We start from the raw sequence: 16772 nt of genomic DNA, 5'->3' as shown, positions 1-16772 counted from the left end.
AACCTATTACACAAGATAATCATAGTCTGCTGACATGAAAGAGAAGATAGTCAGAGACTGCAGATATGATTCAGTGTGGTTAGAGATTAGCAAAATGCTTCAAGAGAAGGACAGAAACTAGGGACATGTTATGTGAGACTACTAAAGATGATTGTCATTATAGCCCCTTATAGGACAATGCTGCCACATTTGTATCCCTACATCAGCCTTAAAAATCGCTGTCACTGCATTTGATATTTCCAACATCAGGATCCATTATAAAAGCTCAAACAACAAAAATAAGAAAAAGAGCAAAGCAAAAGAATAGCATATTGTTATCAGGTCTGAAAAAACCCCTATGAAGGCTGCTAAGGTCTGAAGGCTTCACAATTCGCTCCAGAAGGCTGTGTGCGGCTGATGGGCCATAGGTTGGACACAACGGGGTTTATTTACTAAAGCTGGAGAGTCCAAAATCAGACTCCCTTCTGCATAGAAACCAATCAGCTTCTAACCTCAGCTTGTTCAATGAAGCTTTGGCAATGAAACCTGGAAGCTGATTGGTTTCTATGCAGAAGGGAGTCTGATTTTGGACTCTCCAGCTTTAGTAAATAAACCCCAACCTGTCTATGTTCTTACTTAAATGTATTCTCATAAGAAATAACATTAAACAGCTTGGCTAGAAAATGACAGCTTTGCTAAAGAAAAATTATATACCAGATAGCACAAACCGTAATAGAGACAAAATAATAATGTGCTTTATAAGTCTTTACTGGAATGTAAACGGCTATGTGCTATCTCTGATATAATGTGTGCCTAATGTGTTACTAGGCTAATCCCTCTGAGGTTCTCCTGCCGGAACAGAACAGGCTAGCCAACTCCATTTAAAAGGTGGTATGTGCTGTTCTTGAAGACACAGAACTGCCTGTAATTACTCAATGAATTTCACCTTCTGTGACATATATCCATTACAGCTCTCTGTGGATATCTACACAAACCAAGTTCTCAATCTTGTAACATGTTCTGCTTGCCAGCTGAAGGCCCAGCCACACAAAAAAACGTAAAGCAGTCTGCAATATGAACCCAGAAGAGCAGGACATCCTGCCCAAGTGTGGATAATTCAGCCCCAGGAGGTGATTTACATTAAGTTTACAACATGCCAGAAAACCTGTGATCACTATAAAGATCGTTCAGGATTAAGGTTTTAGACGCTATTACATCTAACAAGATTGGGTTGGTCTTGTTACTGGTCAGGATACAATTTTCAGTAATTTTCCTTCATGATGCTTTGCAATATGATACTACAGGACCAGGGGTGGACTAACAACTCATGAAGCCCCCGGGCAATAGGGGATCATGGGGCCCCTGTGTCCTTGCCCAAACTCAAAAAAGCCTATGAAAAGGTACCAGGGGCATCTCATGGGGCCCCCTACTGACCCTGGGCCCTCGGGCAGTGCCTGAGTTTCCAAATGGTCAGTCCGCCCCTGGCCACAGGACATTCTGGGAAGTGGACTCCCAACTTCTCTAAGCCATAGAGATGCTGCAAGAAAGCTTAGCTTAAGTAAGTACAGAAAGAACTAATGCCACATTGGTCAACTGCCTCGTAATAAATAATAGCTTTGTATTTGTAGGGTATTTCACTGTTGGATCTTATACATTTTTATATTTTCTCCAACAACAATTTAAAGGATAAGTTCATCTTTGGGAACATGTGCCACCCATTTTTAGGGTGGAACATATAACATGTTTCTAATCCTGCAGCCTCTCGTTGATCTCCCTCCTCATTGTGACAGCGCGCCTGGGATCTTCTCCTTACACCTGCTGTCACAATTTGAAAATAACACGGCATTGGGTGGCTCTGCCCATACATTTCCATCATTCCATCACAGAGATCTGTGAATGAATGAACTAAAAGTACTGACAGCCTTTGCAGCTGATGGCTTGTAGTTCTCAATGAACTACCAAGGTGCTAGTGAGCACTCTAGGTAATTCACTGAGTCTTCCTGTCAGTGTGTAACTGCCTGCCCAAATGAAGTACAAGCAGGCCGATACACTGACAGTCTGCAGGAGCCTAAGATTTCACCTGCGATCTGCTGATCACGGGTGCAATGCTTTACAAGCTCCTAAAAAAAATCAATAAATTGATTGCACTTTTTTACCTGTAAAGAAATGTGCATGTATTATTTTTTTTTGTAAAGGCGAACTTATCCTTTAATCCACAAAAAAATCACTGAATGGTATGGCTCAGTTTATATAGTGTCCATGTTTCATTCTAACTTATAGCTGGCACTGACTTGCATTATGTTATTTAAACTGTAAGTCAAGGTGAGAGTTATCCAAGTCTTTCTTGGAAGAATTTTCATTTATGTTATAAATACACTTCCACTGCCGGATCTCATTAAACATATGATGTAATAATTTAATATCCCTGTGAGGTCTCTGGAAAGCTAGGGGCACAAAACAATAAAAGTCTTTGACAAGCCTGATTTAGAGTTATAAAATTACCAAATGTATACATTATGGGGATGATTTACTAACGGTGCATCCTTTACTCTCAGAACAGTATTCAAGACCAATAAAGAAAGAAGACATGTTTTGTTTGTCTATAATCCATCAAGAAACATAGACCGGTTCAAGTGTTGTAATATATGCAAAAGTAGATTCTAATCCCAACACCAAACCATATCTTATTGTGCAGAGTTAGGGTGCTTGGTTGGAATCCCAACCAGGACACTGCCTGCATGGAGTTTGCATGTTCTCCCTGTGCTTGTGTGGGGTTACTCTCTGTATATTAGTTTCCTCCCACACTTCAAAGATATATTAGTCGGCTATTTTGCCTGTGTAAGTATGCATATGAAATGGAGACCTTAAATTGTAAGCTCCTTGAGGGCAGGGACCGATGTAAAGCACAATATATAAAGCACTGTGTAAATGATTGAAGCTATATAACTCCCTGTAATAGATAAATACATTTTGCCAGCCAGAAAAGCCGTATCATATGGTAAACTGACCCTGCAGCTTGTCTATGTTGAAGTAATGGCATTAATTTACTGTCTTTATCTGACCTTACGACAACTGAAATTTGCTGGCGGGCAAACTGTTTTGAGCTTAATACTGAACCTCTTAGCAAAACCTTTTATGTTTACAAGGAGTGGGCTAGGGTTAGACCCTCTGTCTAGTTTTAATTGCTGTCTGTATCCCCAAGGAGAAAGATTCACCCCTATCTCCAAAATGGTTAGCACTTCTGCCTGGCAGTACTAGGGTTGTTGGTTCGAATCCCAGCCATGGCACCACCTGCCTGGAGTTTGCATGTTCTCCCTGTGCCTGCGTGGGTTTCCTCTAGGTACTCCGGTTTCCTTCCACACTCCAAAGACATGCTGGTAGGTGAATTGGGTCCTGTCTAAATTGGCCCTAGTATGTGTATGTATGAATGTAAGTTAGGGACCTTAGATGGTATGCCACTTGAGGGTTAGGGACTGATGTGAATGTACAATGTATATATGTAAAGAGCTGCGTAAATTGGTGGCGCTATATAAGTACCTGAAATTAAAAAATATATATAATAAGAAAGAAAGTGAGGACAAATCTAAAATGCTTGAGTTGTCCCCAAAGCAAGAGGTAGAGACAAATCTTCTGATGGGGACAACTGTCCAAGGCTTCATGTACATGAGCCTACCCTGACTAAAGGCCGCAGAAAAACGCAATGCCAAGTTGGCTGTTAAAACGTTCCTATACTGAACATGATTCTTCTACATTCAGGAGAGGGAGGTTTAACCTCACCTAAACGTGGCAGCTACTAAACTCTGCTAAAAGCCTATGTGTACATGGACACATTGGCTTTTATGGAGTTGACTTTGTCAAAAAAATGCCAAAAGCTCCTAAATTTGAGTTTAGGAGCTGCTCCTGTACATGAAGCCTAAGATGGAAATTCCCCTCACTTGAGGAGCTTTACTCTAATTTCCCGTTGCACCTTTGAGGCAGGAATTGACGGGAAATTTCTCAAGTGGTACACAGACAGCAAAACAATCCTTCCTTACTCTATCAAAAACTAAAAAAAAGACTTTTAGCTATTTATACACACTTTAATGGGTTGTATATAGTTTGCAGTACCAATTTAAAGTGTTGGTTTAAAATGTGTTCCATTAGTAACTTTTGAACTATCACAGGAGATGTAAGGTGCAACCCTATCTCCCCAAGACAGCCAACAGCTTCAACAGGGCCATACATTATACCTCATAACTTTACCACAGGCCACAAATACAATAACCAAAGAATACTCTGACCACTATATTAGTGCCTGATACATATTTAGATCTCCTTCACACTAACTTTGCTCTAGGAAGAGTGATCCAGGTCCTTTAGCCCCTGGATCCCCACACTAGTAAGCCACAACCATGTGCATTGCATGCGGTCAAGAGGTGCTTGCAGAGGTTGTGAGGCGCTTGCAGAGCAGCCCAATTCACTTGAATGAATTGCATTCAGTGGGCATAGTGCCATAAGCCACAGGGGGTATAATTCCTGCTGAGGACATGAAGAAAAGCATTGCAGCCATGGCATGTGTATAACCCTGGCCCCTCTGCAGCTAAAGCGGGTAGCGGTTGAGGGCAGTAAAAGCACTGTTCAACCACTAGCATGAACAAGTCCTTAAGGTGTGTCTGTTGTCAAAACATTTTTTTAGTTTTGAATAGATTGGGAAATTGGTAAAACCTTGATCATTGTTTTTGCTGTCCCATTGAGTAGAATTGTCACCTCTTAGCTATCAGGGGAACAGGTGTCTAAGAGGGTAAGATTGGAAATCTTCTCTTCAATTCCTGTCTCAATGACAACCCAAACATTTTGAGATTCCCATAACTTTTTGTCACCGTGACAATTGTCACTGTAGCAATTAAAAAGAATTAATCTTCCCAGCTGTGACACAGACTGCAAAAAAAAAAATCCATAAGAGCTTCTAATCCTACTCTACTCTATCCAAAACTAAAAAAAAAAAAAATCACTGACTAGACTTCTATTTTAAGAAGCCAACACTCAGCCACAACCTTATGTGATGAAAGCAAGGGTGTCTTTTTCCAGATACTATAAATATTCTAGATCAGGGGTCTCCAAACAGGTTTTGTGGAACTGCAAGTCCCATGAGGCCTTGCAAGACTCTGACAGCCACAGGAAAGACTCCCAGAGGCAGAGGCACAATGGGACTTGCGGTACTTCAACAGCTGGAGGGCTATAGCTGGAGACCCCTGTTCTAGATCAGTGTTTCTCAACCTTTTTTCATTCAAGGCACCCTTTAAAAAAATGTGAAAAACTATTCTAATAGTTTTATATAACACAGCAACATCCACACATGTAGGACACCCAATATTAGAGGTGATTTATTCTTCCAAAGCAAGTACACTTTTGCACACTGGTACTGACTAGTATTCCAGGGTTTCTCTTCTATCTATCACTGTGCTAATGTGACCCCACCCCTGATAAGGGCAAGGGAGGGTCAAACTAGGATGCTGTGCAGGCAGCTGACCTTCTCCTTATCATCTCATGATGTCATTGGCTGTCAGGATGCCGGCGGCTAGAAGGTCATAATGGTGCACAATGAAAACCTGTGGCTTTGTGTAACTAAAAGCAGTGTTGTTCCACTTGCAGGCTTGTATACAAGTTTTGGGCAATTTTTAGGCATTTTGCCAAGGCACTCCTGAAGAAACCTCAAGGCACACCTGAGGAAACCTCAAGGCAGCCCAGGGTGCCTGGGCACCTTGGTTGAGAAAGGCTGTTCTAGATATACTTTAATTCATAGATAAAGACTAGCATTAAACCCTCTTAACCTTCTTAGTGGTATTCCCGAGTGTAGCTCGGGGTAAAATTTCTATACAAAGAGCGGTAACCCCGAGCTACACTCGGGCTTACCATGCGGCGTTGCTCAGGGGGTCCCTGCAGCACTTACCTTGTCCTTCGCTCCCGCGATGTGTCCCCTGCAGCATCCCCGGCCATCTTCTCCGGCTGATGCCGGCATCCGGCTTCTGTGTTCCGGTCCCTGTGACGTCGGGACATACGGGCGCCGGAACCGGCGCGTAATTTGAAATTTTTAAAAAATGTAATTTTTGCTGTCATTGCTGTTTCAATGCATTTCACATATATTTTGTCCCTACTGCTTTGTCCTGTGCCCTGCCTGCATTTTGAATGTTCTTTCTGCCTGGAAACTTAGAAAAGTCCATGGCGTCCAAAAAGCGTCCCTTTACGTCAAAAGCGGTTTTAGAACAGCGATAGTAAATCAGAACCACTTGCAGAATTGAGTGATAATGATTCATGGGGAAATTCGTCATCAGACACTGAAAACGATTTTGCGACTTTGCTCAGCGATGTGCGAATTTGCCTCTGTATTTCAAATTTCAGTGTTTTCGGTTTGATTATATTATTGAATTAAATTTATTATTATATTATTATTTTTTATGATTATTTATTAAATTATAATTTATGGTTTCGTGTTTCAAATTTTATCATATCCGGAATGTTTACTAGACTCTTGTTCGGACAGATTTCAGTGAGTTATTCCTAAAAATTATAGCCTACAATAAAAAACTTCATATTTCCATGCAAAAAAATGGTACCGCTTTCAGCACAAAAAATCGGAAAGAATCATACCGCCGAGGAGGTTAAAGAATACCACTTTTCACTGCTTTATAAATTATTGACATCAGTTAGGCACAAAATGCCCTATGTCACCACAGTGCCAGTGCTATCAAATGTACAATGTGTCAATAAGAAAACTATTTGCACCACTACAGCTGGCCGAGTCTAAGCAGACAGGACTGTTATTCTGTCTTGGGGACCTTTGTGAATCTGCATTCCTACACATTCCATTGGATACACAGCGCTGGAGGTGGTAAAGTGAACATAACTGGCCTGAGTATTGTATTTCAACCTAGAAGTATGTGTAAGCTAGTAACTATGCATACACTATACATAACATTACAACTCAGATGCCAAGATAATAACCCAGAAAAGTGAAATTACTTTGCTCGTAGTGTTCTGCAAACACATCCAAGTGCATGTTGTAAATTCTAAGCTGTGTGTTATTTTGAGCCTAGTGCTAAGCAGATGCTTACAGAGCAATGCAGCTAGTACTGTCAGGACCGTGGTGGATACAGGTACTGGAGTCACTCCAGACTTGCTTGGCTGGCGCAGAGTTTAGGAAAGCTATTCTGTGTCATTGAACCTTTAACAACAGCAGGGAGAATCACAGAATGGTACTATAAAACAGTACTGGGCACAACAGGTTATTTAAGATTATGTTAAAAGGTAAGTGTGGATGAGTTTCTAATGCAGATGGACATCTAAGGCCTCTGTGAACCTTGGTTTATATTTTCCCTTGTTTGACAAAGCATTGAAAAAAATGAAGAATTGACAATCTCGAAAGCTTGGAAGACTCCTCTTCTTAGCTTTGAGGCCGTTAAGAACCTGATGAATTTTATAATGGTTAATGAGAAGCTAATGCTTGCTATGAGCCATGCTGTTAGACACCCACCCAAGGTTTTTGCAGATTTGGCGCCCTTGGATTGACGTGGCCCACCCATCTAGATTTGACCAGACCCTTCTGTCGATATAAGATTCTCCTGGCGATATCCATTGGAGCCCTTTCTTTGTCTTAACTATCCTTGTTTCTCCCTTCTTTTCTTTTTTTTTTCATCTTTCTTTTTCTCTCCTTTGTTTTTGTTAGTCTTCATGTTATTTGCGCTGATTGTAATACTCCTAGCAAATTGTACCTGCAATGTTTTATATACCTGTCGGACTTTCTTTAGAGTCCTTAGTGTGGAGTACCGATGTGCGTCCAGTGCGGCTCAGTGCCCAGCTTTTTCTACCCTCTGTATGCGATTTTTGTGATTATCTTTGGCCCTCGCCTACTAGCCCATTGGTCATTACTTGTTTGCTATTAACGCAATTTATCATGTTTCTTTCCACCCTTTTATGTATTGTGTTTATGTACTCAGTTTCTCTCTTTGTCAATACTTCAGTGCATTTGTCATGTCCTTCATCAGAAGATTGTATACTTTATTCTTTTGTGTCAGTGATTTTGCCTTTGACTGTTTCTTTGTTGTTATGTTGTCTATAATAAAATCCATTGTAAAATAAACTAATGAGGATAGCATCGCCAATATGACTTACAATGTTTGTAAACCCTAATAATGATTTTTTTGTGGACTGCATATCACCTCCAACCTCTGAGTGGTTTGACTGGTGCTCTACAGTCCTGTCTTGAGTTGACAACGCTGCTACATGGTTACTGTGCTACAGGTGAGAGTTGTCACTCTAGGACAGGATCCTCAGGTGAAAATTAAAAAAGCCTAAAAAAGAAAACTTATGCATTCATCTTGTTCTAAAGACTGTTAAGCTACAAGACATTACATTTGTGTTATATGGTTTAGATATATTTTAGGACTGCAAACTTTGTTATAGCATAGCTCAGATGTACACTTCACTGAGCCTCCAACTGTACTGAACCTAGGGATGAATTTTTATCAGTGAAGCCGGTAGGTACACAAGCTTTGGTGCCCAAAGGAATCCCTACTTTGTAGGCTCACTTCTTTTGCACAGAACGTTTTCTTGTGTTATTGCTCCTTACTCAGTTTAGAGTATTGTGAGTGGGCAAAAAAATCTTTAATAGATGCCAGTATTTCTAATGATGATGGCGGAAAATGTGTGTCCATAAACCCTAAGGATAAAAGGGATAAAGCTGCCTCTTTGCCTCTGCTTCCTTTTGGGCCTAGGGTTCATGTACGTTTGAGCTGAAAAACGCTATACCATGCTAAACGCTATGCTGTATGCAATACTAAATCCAGCCCTGATTGAACTACTAGGCTTAAAACCCAACTTGAATTTCAGTTAAAATCATCTAAATACATTCCAGGTGCATCAAAAAATGTATGCAAAGGTCCCACGGTTCATTTTTTTAAAAGAAAACAGCCACAACCTTGGTGGAAAAGACTGTTTCCTGACAGCATGCTGTAAAAAAGTGTGGCTTGTACACTCTCAGATCCACTGCTACAACTAGAAAGTAATGCATTACACAGTCAGCCGAACCCATTAAAGATTTTTCTGCTCTTGGTCAACAGTCTAACTACCAGTGGATTGAGAGTGATTGTCAATAAAGAAAGTTAACAGAGCACTTAGCCCTTTAAACACACAAGCTATCCACCACAAGTTGCATTTCTTAACTAGAAATGTATGTAACACTTGCTGCCTCAATGGTACAGGAATGTAACAGAGTTTTAAACTACAGTAGCTCTTACAAAGGCAAACATCCTTAATTTCAAATTCGAGCACTAAGACATTTAGCTTAATGATTTTTAAATATTGTTTTAATTACTTGCCCTCTGGATGATTTACCATTCACCCCTATGGCTATGCAGAGCCATACAAAGCAGTGTGCAGGAGCTGACAAGGGAGAGAACTGTTTTGTTTCCATACAGTTCTCTCTCCATTCGGTAATACTCGGCAATCACTGGGTGCCAGCAAGTAATCATTACGATGCCAGTGATAATCATTACAGTTATAATGCAACTGATATAAAAGGTTTTTAACTAGCTGCCTTTGGTTTGAGTTACTGTTGGTGTTATACCAATGTTTTTGTCATTTATGTGCCATTGATAGCCCCTGCGTGAGCGCACCTTTTGCTCTGTTGATGTTAGAGCACTGTTTTCTCTATTTTTTTATGTGCAATTGATGGCCCCAGCGTGGGCGTGGGAGTGTTTTGTTGCTCCTGTCTTCTTAAAATGTTTATAAAATAATAAAAACATTGAAATACAAAAGGTTTTTAACCTTTAAAAAAAAGCTGCATTTAAAAAAGAAAAAAAAGCTGCATATAAGTGTAGGATACACATAAATGAAAAGTTCTCATGCATGTCCAGATGTTTCTGATACCTAGACATCACATGCATTATGTGACCTAGTTAGGATTGACTGTATAATCAGGCACGCTCATCCCATAGGTGCATGCATGTCTATCCTGCACTTAAAAAAATTATAAAAAAAATCCCAACATTTAGATTGCATACACACATTGAAGTTATACACATAAATTAAAAGCTCTCATGCATGTCCAGATGTTTCTGATACCTAGACATCACATGCATTATGTGACAAGGTTAGGAATGACTGTATAATCAGGCACGCTCATCCCATAGGTGCGTGCATGTCTATCCTGCACTTAAAAAAATTTAAAAAATCCCAACATTTAGATTGCATACACACATTGAAGCTATACACATAAATAAAAAGCTCTCATGCATGTCCAGATGTTTCTGATACCTAGACATCACATGCATTATGTGACCTAGTTAGGATTGACTGTATAATCAGGCACGCTCATCCCATAGGTGCGTGCATGTCTATCCTGCACTTAAAAAAATAAAAAAAAAACCCAACATTTAGATTGCATACACACATCGGAGCTCAATCTCACGCCTTTATCCCTTTCCATTAATCATCCTCCAAATGTCATTATTCTTCCCCTAGTCAAACTGTAGGCACAGCCCCTCAAAGACCACCTACAAACTGAAGCAAAACAGAAGATGATGGGTTGAAAAAAAAGACCTCTCTGGATTGAATTCCCAAACATTTCCCAGAAAGCTCAAAGAAAAAAAAAAATGATGTTGTACATTTACACTTGCTGCTAGAACGCGTCCGGCAGGCCGGGGGTTAATCGGCTGCAGGGAATAACCCGTAGACAGATCTGTGCCATGTGTTTAGTGTCTGTGTGGGAAGAGCTCCCTACTAGGAATCTTGAGTCAGCAGTTAGCAGAATCTGCGTGCATGTTTTATCTGTGACACTCACAGTGTAACAAGCATGCTCTGTGCAGACACGTCACAAGGGCTCACAATCCTTATACAAAGCAGCACTTCAAAGGGCAGAGAAAACAAGCGTTTTCCTAGAAATGAATTAGCCAAGGGGCCCTCAATCCACTCTCTCTCACACACAAGCTCTCAGATCAGCTGCAGTTCACGTTACACACAGCCTCGGGGAGGCAGACTGAGAGTGCGGCGGTTCATTTACAGGGGAAGAGGTGGGGTGCCACCAATTTCCTACCTGCCCCTTGAAAAATATTGCCATACAATGTGTGCGTCACATATGCGCCCTTGGTCAATTAGTCCTTTAAAGTAGACCTGTGGCCTAAACTTCATTTTAAAATGTACAGCCAAAGCTTTTTTAAAAATTTTGGATAAAGTCGAGAACAGGTTAAAGCGCCTGTCATTTGTTCCCCTATCTATATCTGATTGGGAGGATGTTCCTTCACTTCCTTTCCCAAAGAAATCCACTCTAAGGCCCCATTCACACCTGCACGTTCCAAGAACGCCTTGCAAAAACTCATGTTTCCACCGCATTCTTGGAATTCGCAGAAAACACGTGTCGCACTTGAAGTGCCATTAATACTTAATGGAACCGTGAATAAAGTCAGCAGATGAACATTTTACGAAACGCATGGAAAATGTGCCAAAACGCATGGTAACAAAAATCATGTGAAGCTATACACCTGAAAAGGTTCAGGAGCTTCTTTAGGAAGATTTGTCGCACATAAGTCATGGGCTGCCCTATGTATGACACAGGAAAAATGCACAAAAAAAACACACAAAAATGTGCTCACCCTATGCTAGCTGTGAATGGGGTCTTTAGGCTAGGTTCACACATGTGCGGGTGACTGCCACTGCGGGACCACACCTATTCCTGCAGCCGCAACCACCCGCAAAGAAAAATGTGCTGCAGTTCAGGAGATCCCAATGGTACCCCAAAGCACTGGAAATCGCAGAGAGGCTTCCTGCACTAGAAACAGCACTGCACTTGTGGTTGACATGGGTGCAGTGTTTCCAAAAATGGAGCAGGGACCTTTTCCCTGTGTCTTCAGGAGGCACAGCAGCCCAATCTAATGAATGGGCTACCATGTCTGCGCAAAATGTAGCTTGCAGAGCTGCACAAGTGTGCACCTAGCTTAATAGTCATCAGAAGAAACATTCCCATTGAAAGCTTTCCTCTTCCCCCTGTCCCATGACTACTCAATAAATGTTTGCTTTCCCGTCACTTTCTGTACTGGAGACAGTGGTCACAAGCATGAATAGGGTGAATCTATCCAGCAGGAACAAAGACAGCAATAAAAAACTAATAGCCCACTCAATTTCAGTTTATACAAAAAATGAATACAATATATTCCACGCACATCAAAACGAAAAGTTTGCAATGTCTTATAGTATACTTTCATTAGAAAGCAGCCCCAGCCTGAGTTGAAAAGCCTGTACCCTGCCAGCAACCTGTGGAGTGAGACCCCTGATCACTGTCGAAGCAAAGATCCAACACAACCTGTTCTGACCTGAAGCTCTGAAACCAACAAAGTGTATGATTGGACAACTCTGACTCAGCAAAGGCAAGGATGTGTCAGAACTCTGCAGAGACCATTGCTTTTACATAGAGTTCCAATGTCCTTTGTTTAAGCATGGTGGCAGGGGACAGGCTTTTCTACACAAGCTATAGAAACACACTGTAAGACTTTGCACAACTTTTGTTTTGATGCATTTAAAATGTATTCAGTTGATTTAAACGGAAAGTTCAATTGGGCTTTAACATTCCTCACTCTAAAAAAGCTAAAAAAAAATGTTTTTTTTTGGGGGGGGAGATACACTTTAAGTTTTAGATAAAGCAGGAAGCTTCTAATATGTTTTTATTGCTCTCTGTGTCTCTGATAGGGCTGTTGATGGGTGTGTAGTACAATGTGTGTGCTCCATTTGCAATGGTCTGCACTCATCACTGCAAGAGCGCCCCCACCTGCTTCACATAGGAATCACTGAACTCTACAGGTGCTCCCACATTGCACACATACACTGGCAGAAACAAGATGCTTTGTGGTGCAATTGAAAAAACAGCTTGTTGCAGTTGATGCTTGGACAGGCTCTTAAAAGTTGGTTGCCATCAAGACAGAAAGTGAGGGGAAATCTTCCAAACAAGGACACAGTTAACAGTAAAAAAGCAGATTCCCAATCCTTCCTACATCGAATAAAACTATGTTTATTGCTGTCTTTTGTTTTTTGCTGTTAGGGACATTTCCACCAACTTCCTGTCCCAGGTGACACCAGTCAATACTGATAGCAGTAAAAACCTGAAAGACACACCAACCCTCCCCACCTAAAAAGGATTTCTGTAGACTTTACATAACCAGCTGCACATCATCACTCCGCAGCCGTATGTGATTAAAGCAATGGTGGCTTCATATTGATGTTATCCCTTTAAGAATGTAATTTATGCAATGCACTTGTGAGAAATCTATTACTAATAGTACCTCATTGCAAAAAAAAAAAAAAAATCTCAGTTTAGCAGCAGCATGCAACAAACTCCTTAAATGCATCATTTATATGTTCAGTATTTGGAGGCCGAATCTGCTGAACACATCTGAACATTCACTATATTCCCATTTTAGAAGTTTTACTCCAGAGTGAAAAGTCAGATTTCATTAAATGCCCGCGGCTCTGTCGCCCCCCAGTGGACAAAGTGTAGAACGATGCTGAGCCTCTCCTAACTGCTGATCTGTCTTATTTTCTGCCTATTCCTCATCTCTTTCCTCCATCCCAGACTACAGAGAGCAGCACCTGCGCTACAAAGCATCACTATCCTATTTAATGGCAGCACTAATTTACCAGGAGCCACAATCAGCATCACCCCAAAGCCCACTGCCATGACTTCTCCAAGTCCCCTCCCCCCCAACACAACTGTTCCTGCCAGGACATGATCCAGCACTGCTGAGCTTAATGGTGTCACAGGCAGCCAGGACAGGGTTAACTCAAGGAAAGAAAACATACACAGATGATTCTTCTAATTACAGAATGACATCATCTGCATAGCTCTGTGACGCAAAATAAATTATATAGGCAAGCATCTGTATTTGTGTATTGCTCTGTGTAGTTTATACATTGTAATTACATAATAAAGTTACAGTGTTACATTGCATGGACAATAATATTTAAATAGTGTAACCCAATAGAGCAAAACACACACAGATGAGTCTTCTAATAGGTATAAGTTGCAGCGATGACGTCATTGTAACCAATATGTGACGCAAAGTTCATTATATAGGCATGTATTTGCACATGGGCATTAATGTCATCATAAACAGATCTGTAAACATTGCAATAACAATAAAAAACAAAAAAAAAGTTAAAGTGTTCGATTTATTGTATCATCATAATCACAGAACCCCATATCCGGTGACATCAGTGTGAGGGTGTCGGTGACGTCACAGTACCAGTGCTAACAGATCTTTATACTTTGAAAAGATCAACTACACAAAAAAAGGTTTTGCTTTGCATGCATAATTCTTCATTTATAAACACGGAAGCCCTGATCAGCCAGGTGACAGGTCACTACTGGAAAGCTGTCAGTGACGTCACCAATGCTAACAGGTTTTTGTCCGTTAAAAATATATCCTGCCCGAAATAGGGTTGTATCGCATGTAAACTTCTCTCTGCAACCAGCTCTGTAATCAGCATACAGCACGTCCATTACTTCATCATTTATAATTACCTGTCGGTGACGTCACGCCACCAGTGCTAACAGGTCTGCGTGCTATAAAAACAACTACATAAAAAAAGTCTGTCCATGGCATGTAAACTTCTATCCATATTACGAATACGGTACAGTCATCAGTATACATTTGTTTCCTAGCCTTTCATCATTTCTGATCATCACAGATGCCCTGATCAGCCTATGTCATGCTGACAGTGACGTCACAGCAGCAATGTCAACCAGGGCTGTGCACTTTAAAAATATCAACTACATAAAAGAGTCTTGCATTGAATGACCAGTTCTGTCTATGATCAATATAGAGAATACTTAATATTTTATTATGTACATTCCTGATCAGGACCCCCCCCCCCCCCATCAGCCTAGGTCAGGGTGTCGGTGAAGTCAAATCATCAATGCTAACAGGTCTGAGTACTTGCAATATACATACCATACAAACAAAAGTATTGCAGTACCTGTGCACCTTCCTCTAATCAGTCTATAGTATTTTTATTGTATTATGATTTCTGATCACATATGTCAAGGCTGTCGGTGACGTCACATCACCAATGCTAACAAGTATATATATATTTATACAATGCAGAAATAAAAGTGTTGGAATGCATGTGCTCATTTCTTTATAATCAGTATCATTTTTTAATCACTTCTGACGACAGATTGGGCTGTGACGTCACATCACCACTATTATAGGTGGGATGGGGGGGGGGTATCCTCTGCTGGCAGACTGATTCCAGGATTGACACTTCCTGGTACGGAGGGGGGGCATCTGTCATAATGGGATGAATGTGTTTGCAGACAGAGGAACTTTCCTCCAGTGCCGGGCTCACCTGTATCCTCCTGCATGGCTGGGCTGGGCTGCTGCAGCTGCTGGGACATCTTAGTTGCTCCATGTTCCAATCAATGTGGGATCAATGTTCCTGCTGATGGATGGATGGATGGATGGAAGGAAGGACTGACTGCTGGTGATAGAAGTGGCCTCTCTCCCGAGCTCCGGGCTTCTTCTTAGCTGCTCCAATCCTATGGAGACAGGCTGAGAAGGCAGGCTGCCCTTTCTTTTATACACCCGACCCCCCCTCTGCTCTTCCAGTGGGCATGGTCCTGCTGCATCCCACCCCCCTTCCCCCCTCCCAAAAAGGAAAAAAAATAAGTGAAAGTTGTTTCATCAACAGCGAACCTGACACGACGCCTGACAGCCATTGTTGGCGCTTCATTCACAAGTTTTATCCTGACACTGGTCTGTGCTGGGAGAGGACGGGGGACCGAGCCCGATCCACGGGGGACGGAGCCCAGCACAGACCTGGGACCGGGACTGTCACCTCAGCGTGCGGGGGGTGATGGGGGTCATCCTGGAGGGCACATGATTGCAGGGATCCCACTGTGTCCCAGGGACTACTAATACTGAATTCTTTCTTCATAGAAATCCAGATTTGTATTTGTGTAATACCTATACTACATTGTGTGCTCAATCCTTCCGAATAAACATTCGGAGAGACAGAGAAAAGCAGGTTAATGTAGTATCTATGTATGGATCTCCCCCCCCCTCTCTCTCTCTCTCTCTCTCTCTCTCTCTCTCTCTCTCTCTCTCTCTCTCTCTCTCTCTCTCTCTCTCTCTCTCTCTCTCTCTCTCTCTCTCTCTCTCTCTCTCTCTCTCTCTCTCTCTCTCTCTCTCTATTGTCCAGCTTTATTCTTCTCTTCTTCCCCTTTATTCCCCCCCCCCCTCTCTCCTATTATCCAGCTTTTTTCTTCTCTTCTTCCTCTTTTTATTCTTCTTCCTCTACTTCTTCTTTTCTCTCTCTCTCTCTCTCTCTCTCTCTCTCTCTCTCTCTCTTTCTTTCTCTCTTTCTGTGTATTTATCTTTCTAAATATATCTGTCTATGTCTAATTTATCTATCTATCTATCTATATATCTTTATATCTCTATCTACTGTATCTATCTTTCTATTTATCTTTCTCTTACTTTCGGTATATATATCTATCTATCTATCTGTAGTTTTAGCTGTTTAGCTATCGATCCCTCTCTTTCCTTGCATTTAACTCTGCCTTTCTTTCTTTCTTTCTTTCTTTCTTTCTTTCTTTCTTTCTTTCTTTCTCTTTCCTTCCTTCCTTCCTTTCTTTCTTTCTTTCTTTCTTTCTTTCTTTCTTTCTCAATTGATCCCACTCTTTCTATCTGTTTGCTTATCTACCTATCTGTCTTACTCTTTCTATCTATAGCTCTCTATCTGACTATCTTTATATCTATCTCTGTCTATTT

The 16772-nt window shown here is 41.2% G+C and overlaps 1 protein-coding gene across 2 annotated transcripts in view; it reads right to left on the bottom strand.

Moving 5' to 3' along the window:
- IGF2 (insulin like growth factor 2) overlaps positions 1–15562 on the bottom strand; it is a 69831-nt gene extending 54269 nt beyond the window's left edge. For both annotated transcript variants that reach the window (XM_089655080.1, XM_089655081.1), the window contains exon 1: positions 15349–15562. In XM_089655080.1, the coding sequence (XP_089511206.1) occupies positions 15349–15411 (63 nt within the window). In that variant the 5' untranslated portion in view covers positions 15412–15562. The remainder of the gene's footprint in view (positions 1–15348) is intronic.
- Positions 15563–16772: the final 1210 nt, after the last annotated feature.

This window comes from Staurois parvus, unplaced genomic scaffold, assembly GCF_062004578.1.
Source record: "Staurois parvus isolate SC_StPar_1 unplaced genomic scaffold, SC_StPar_1.0 ptg000818l, whole genome shotgun sequence".
Lineage (NCBI taxonomy): Eukaryota > Metazoa > Chordata > Amphibia > Anura > Ranidae > Staurois > Staurois parvus.
This window is presented reverse-complemented; position numbering and strand designations above follow the sequence as displayed.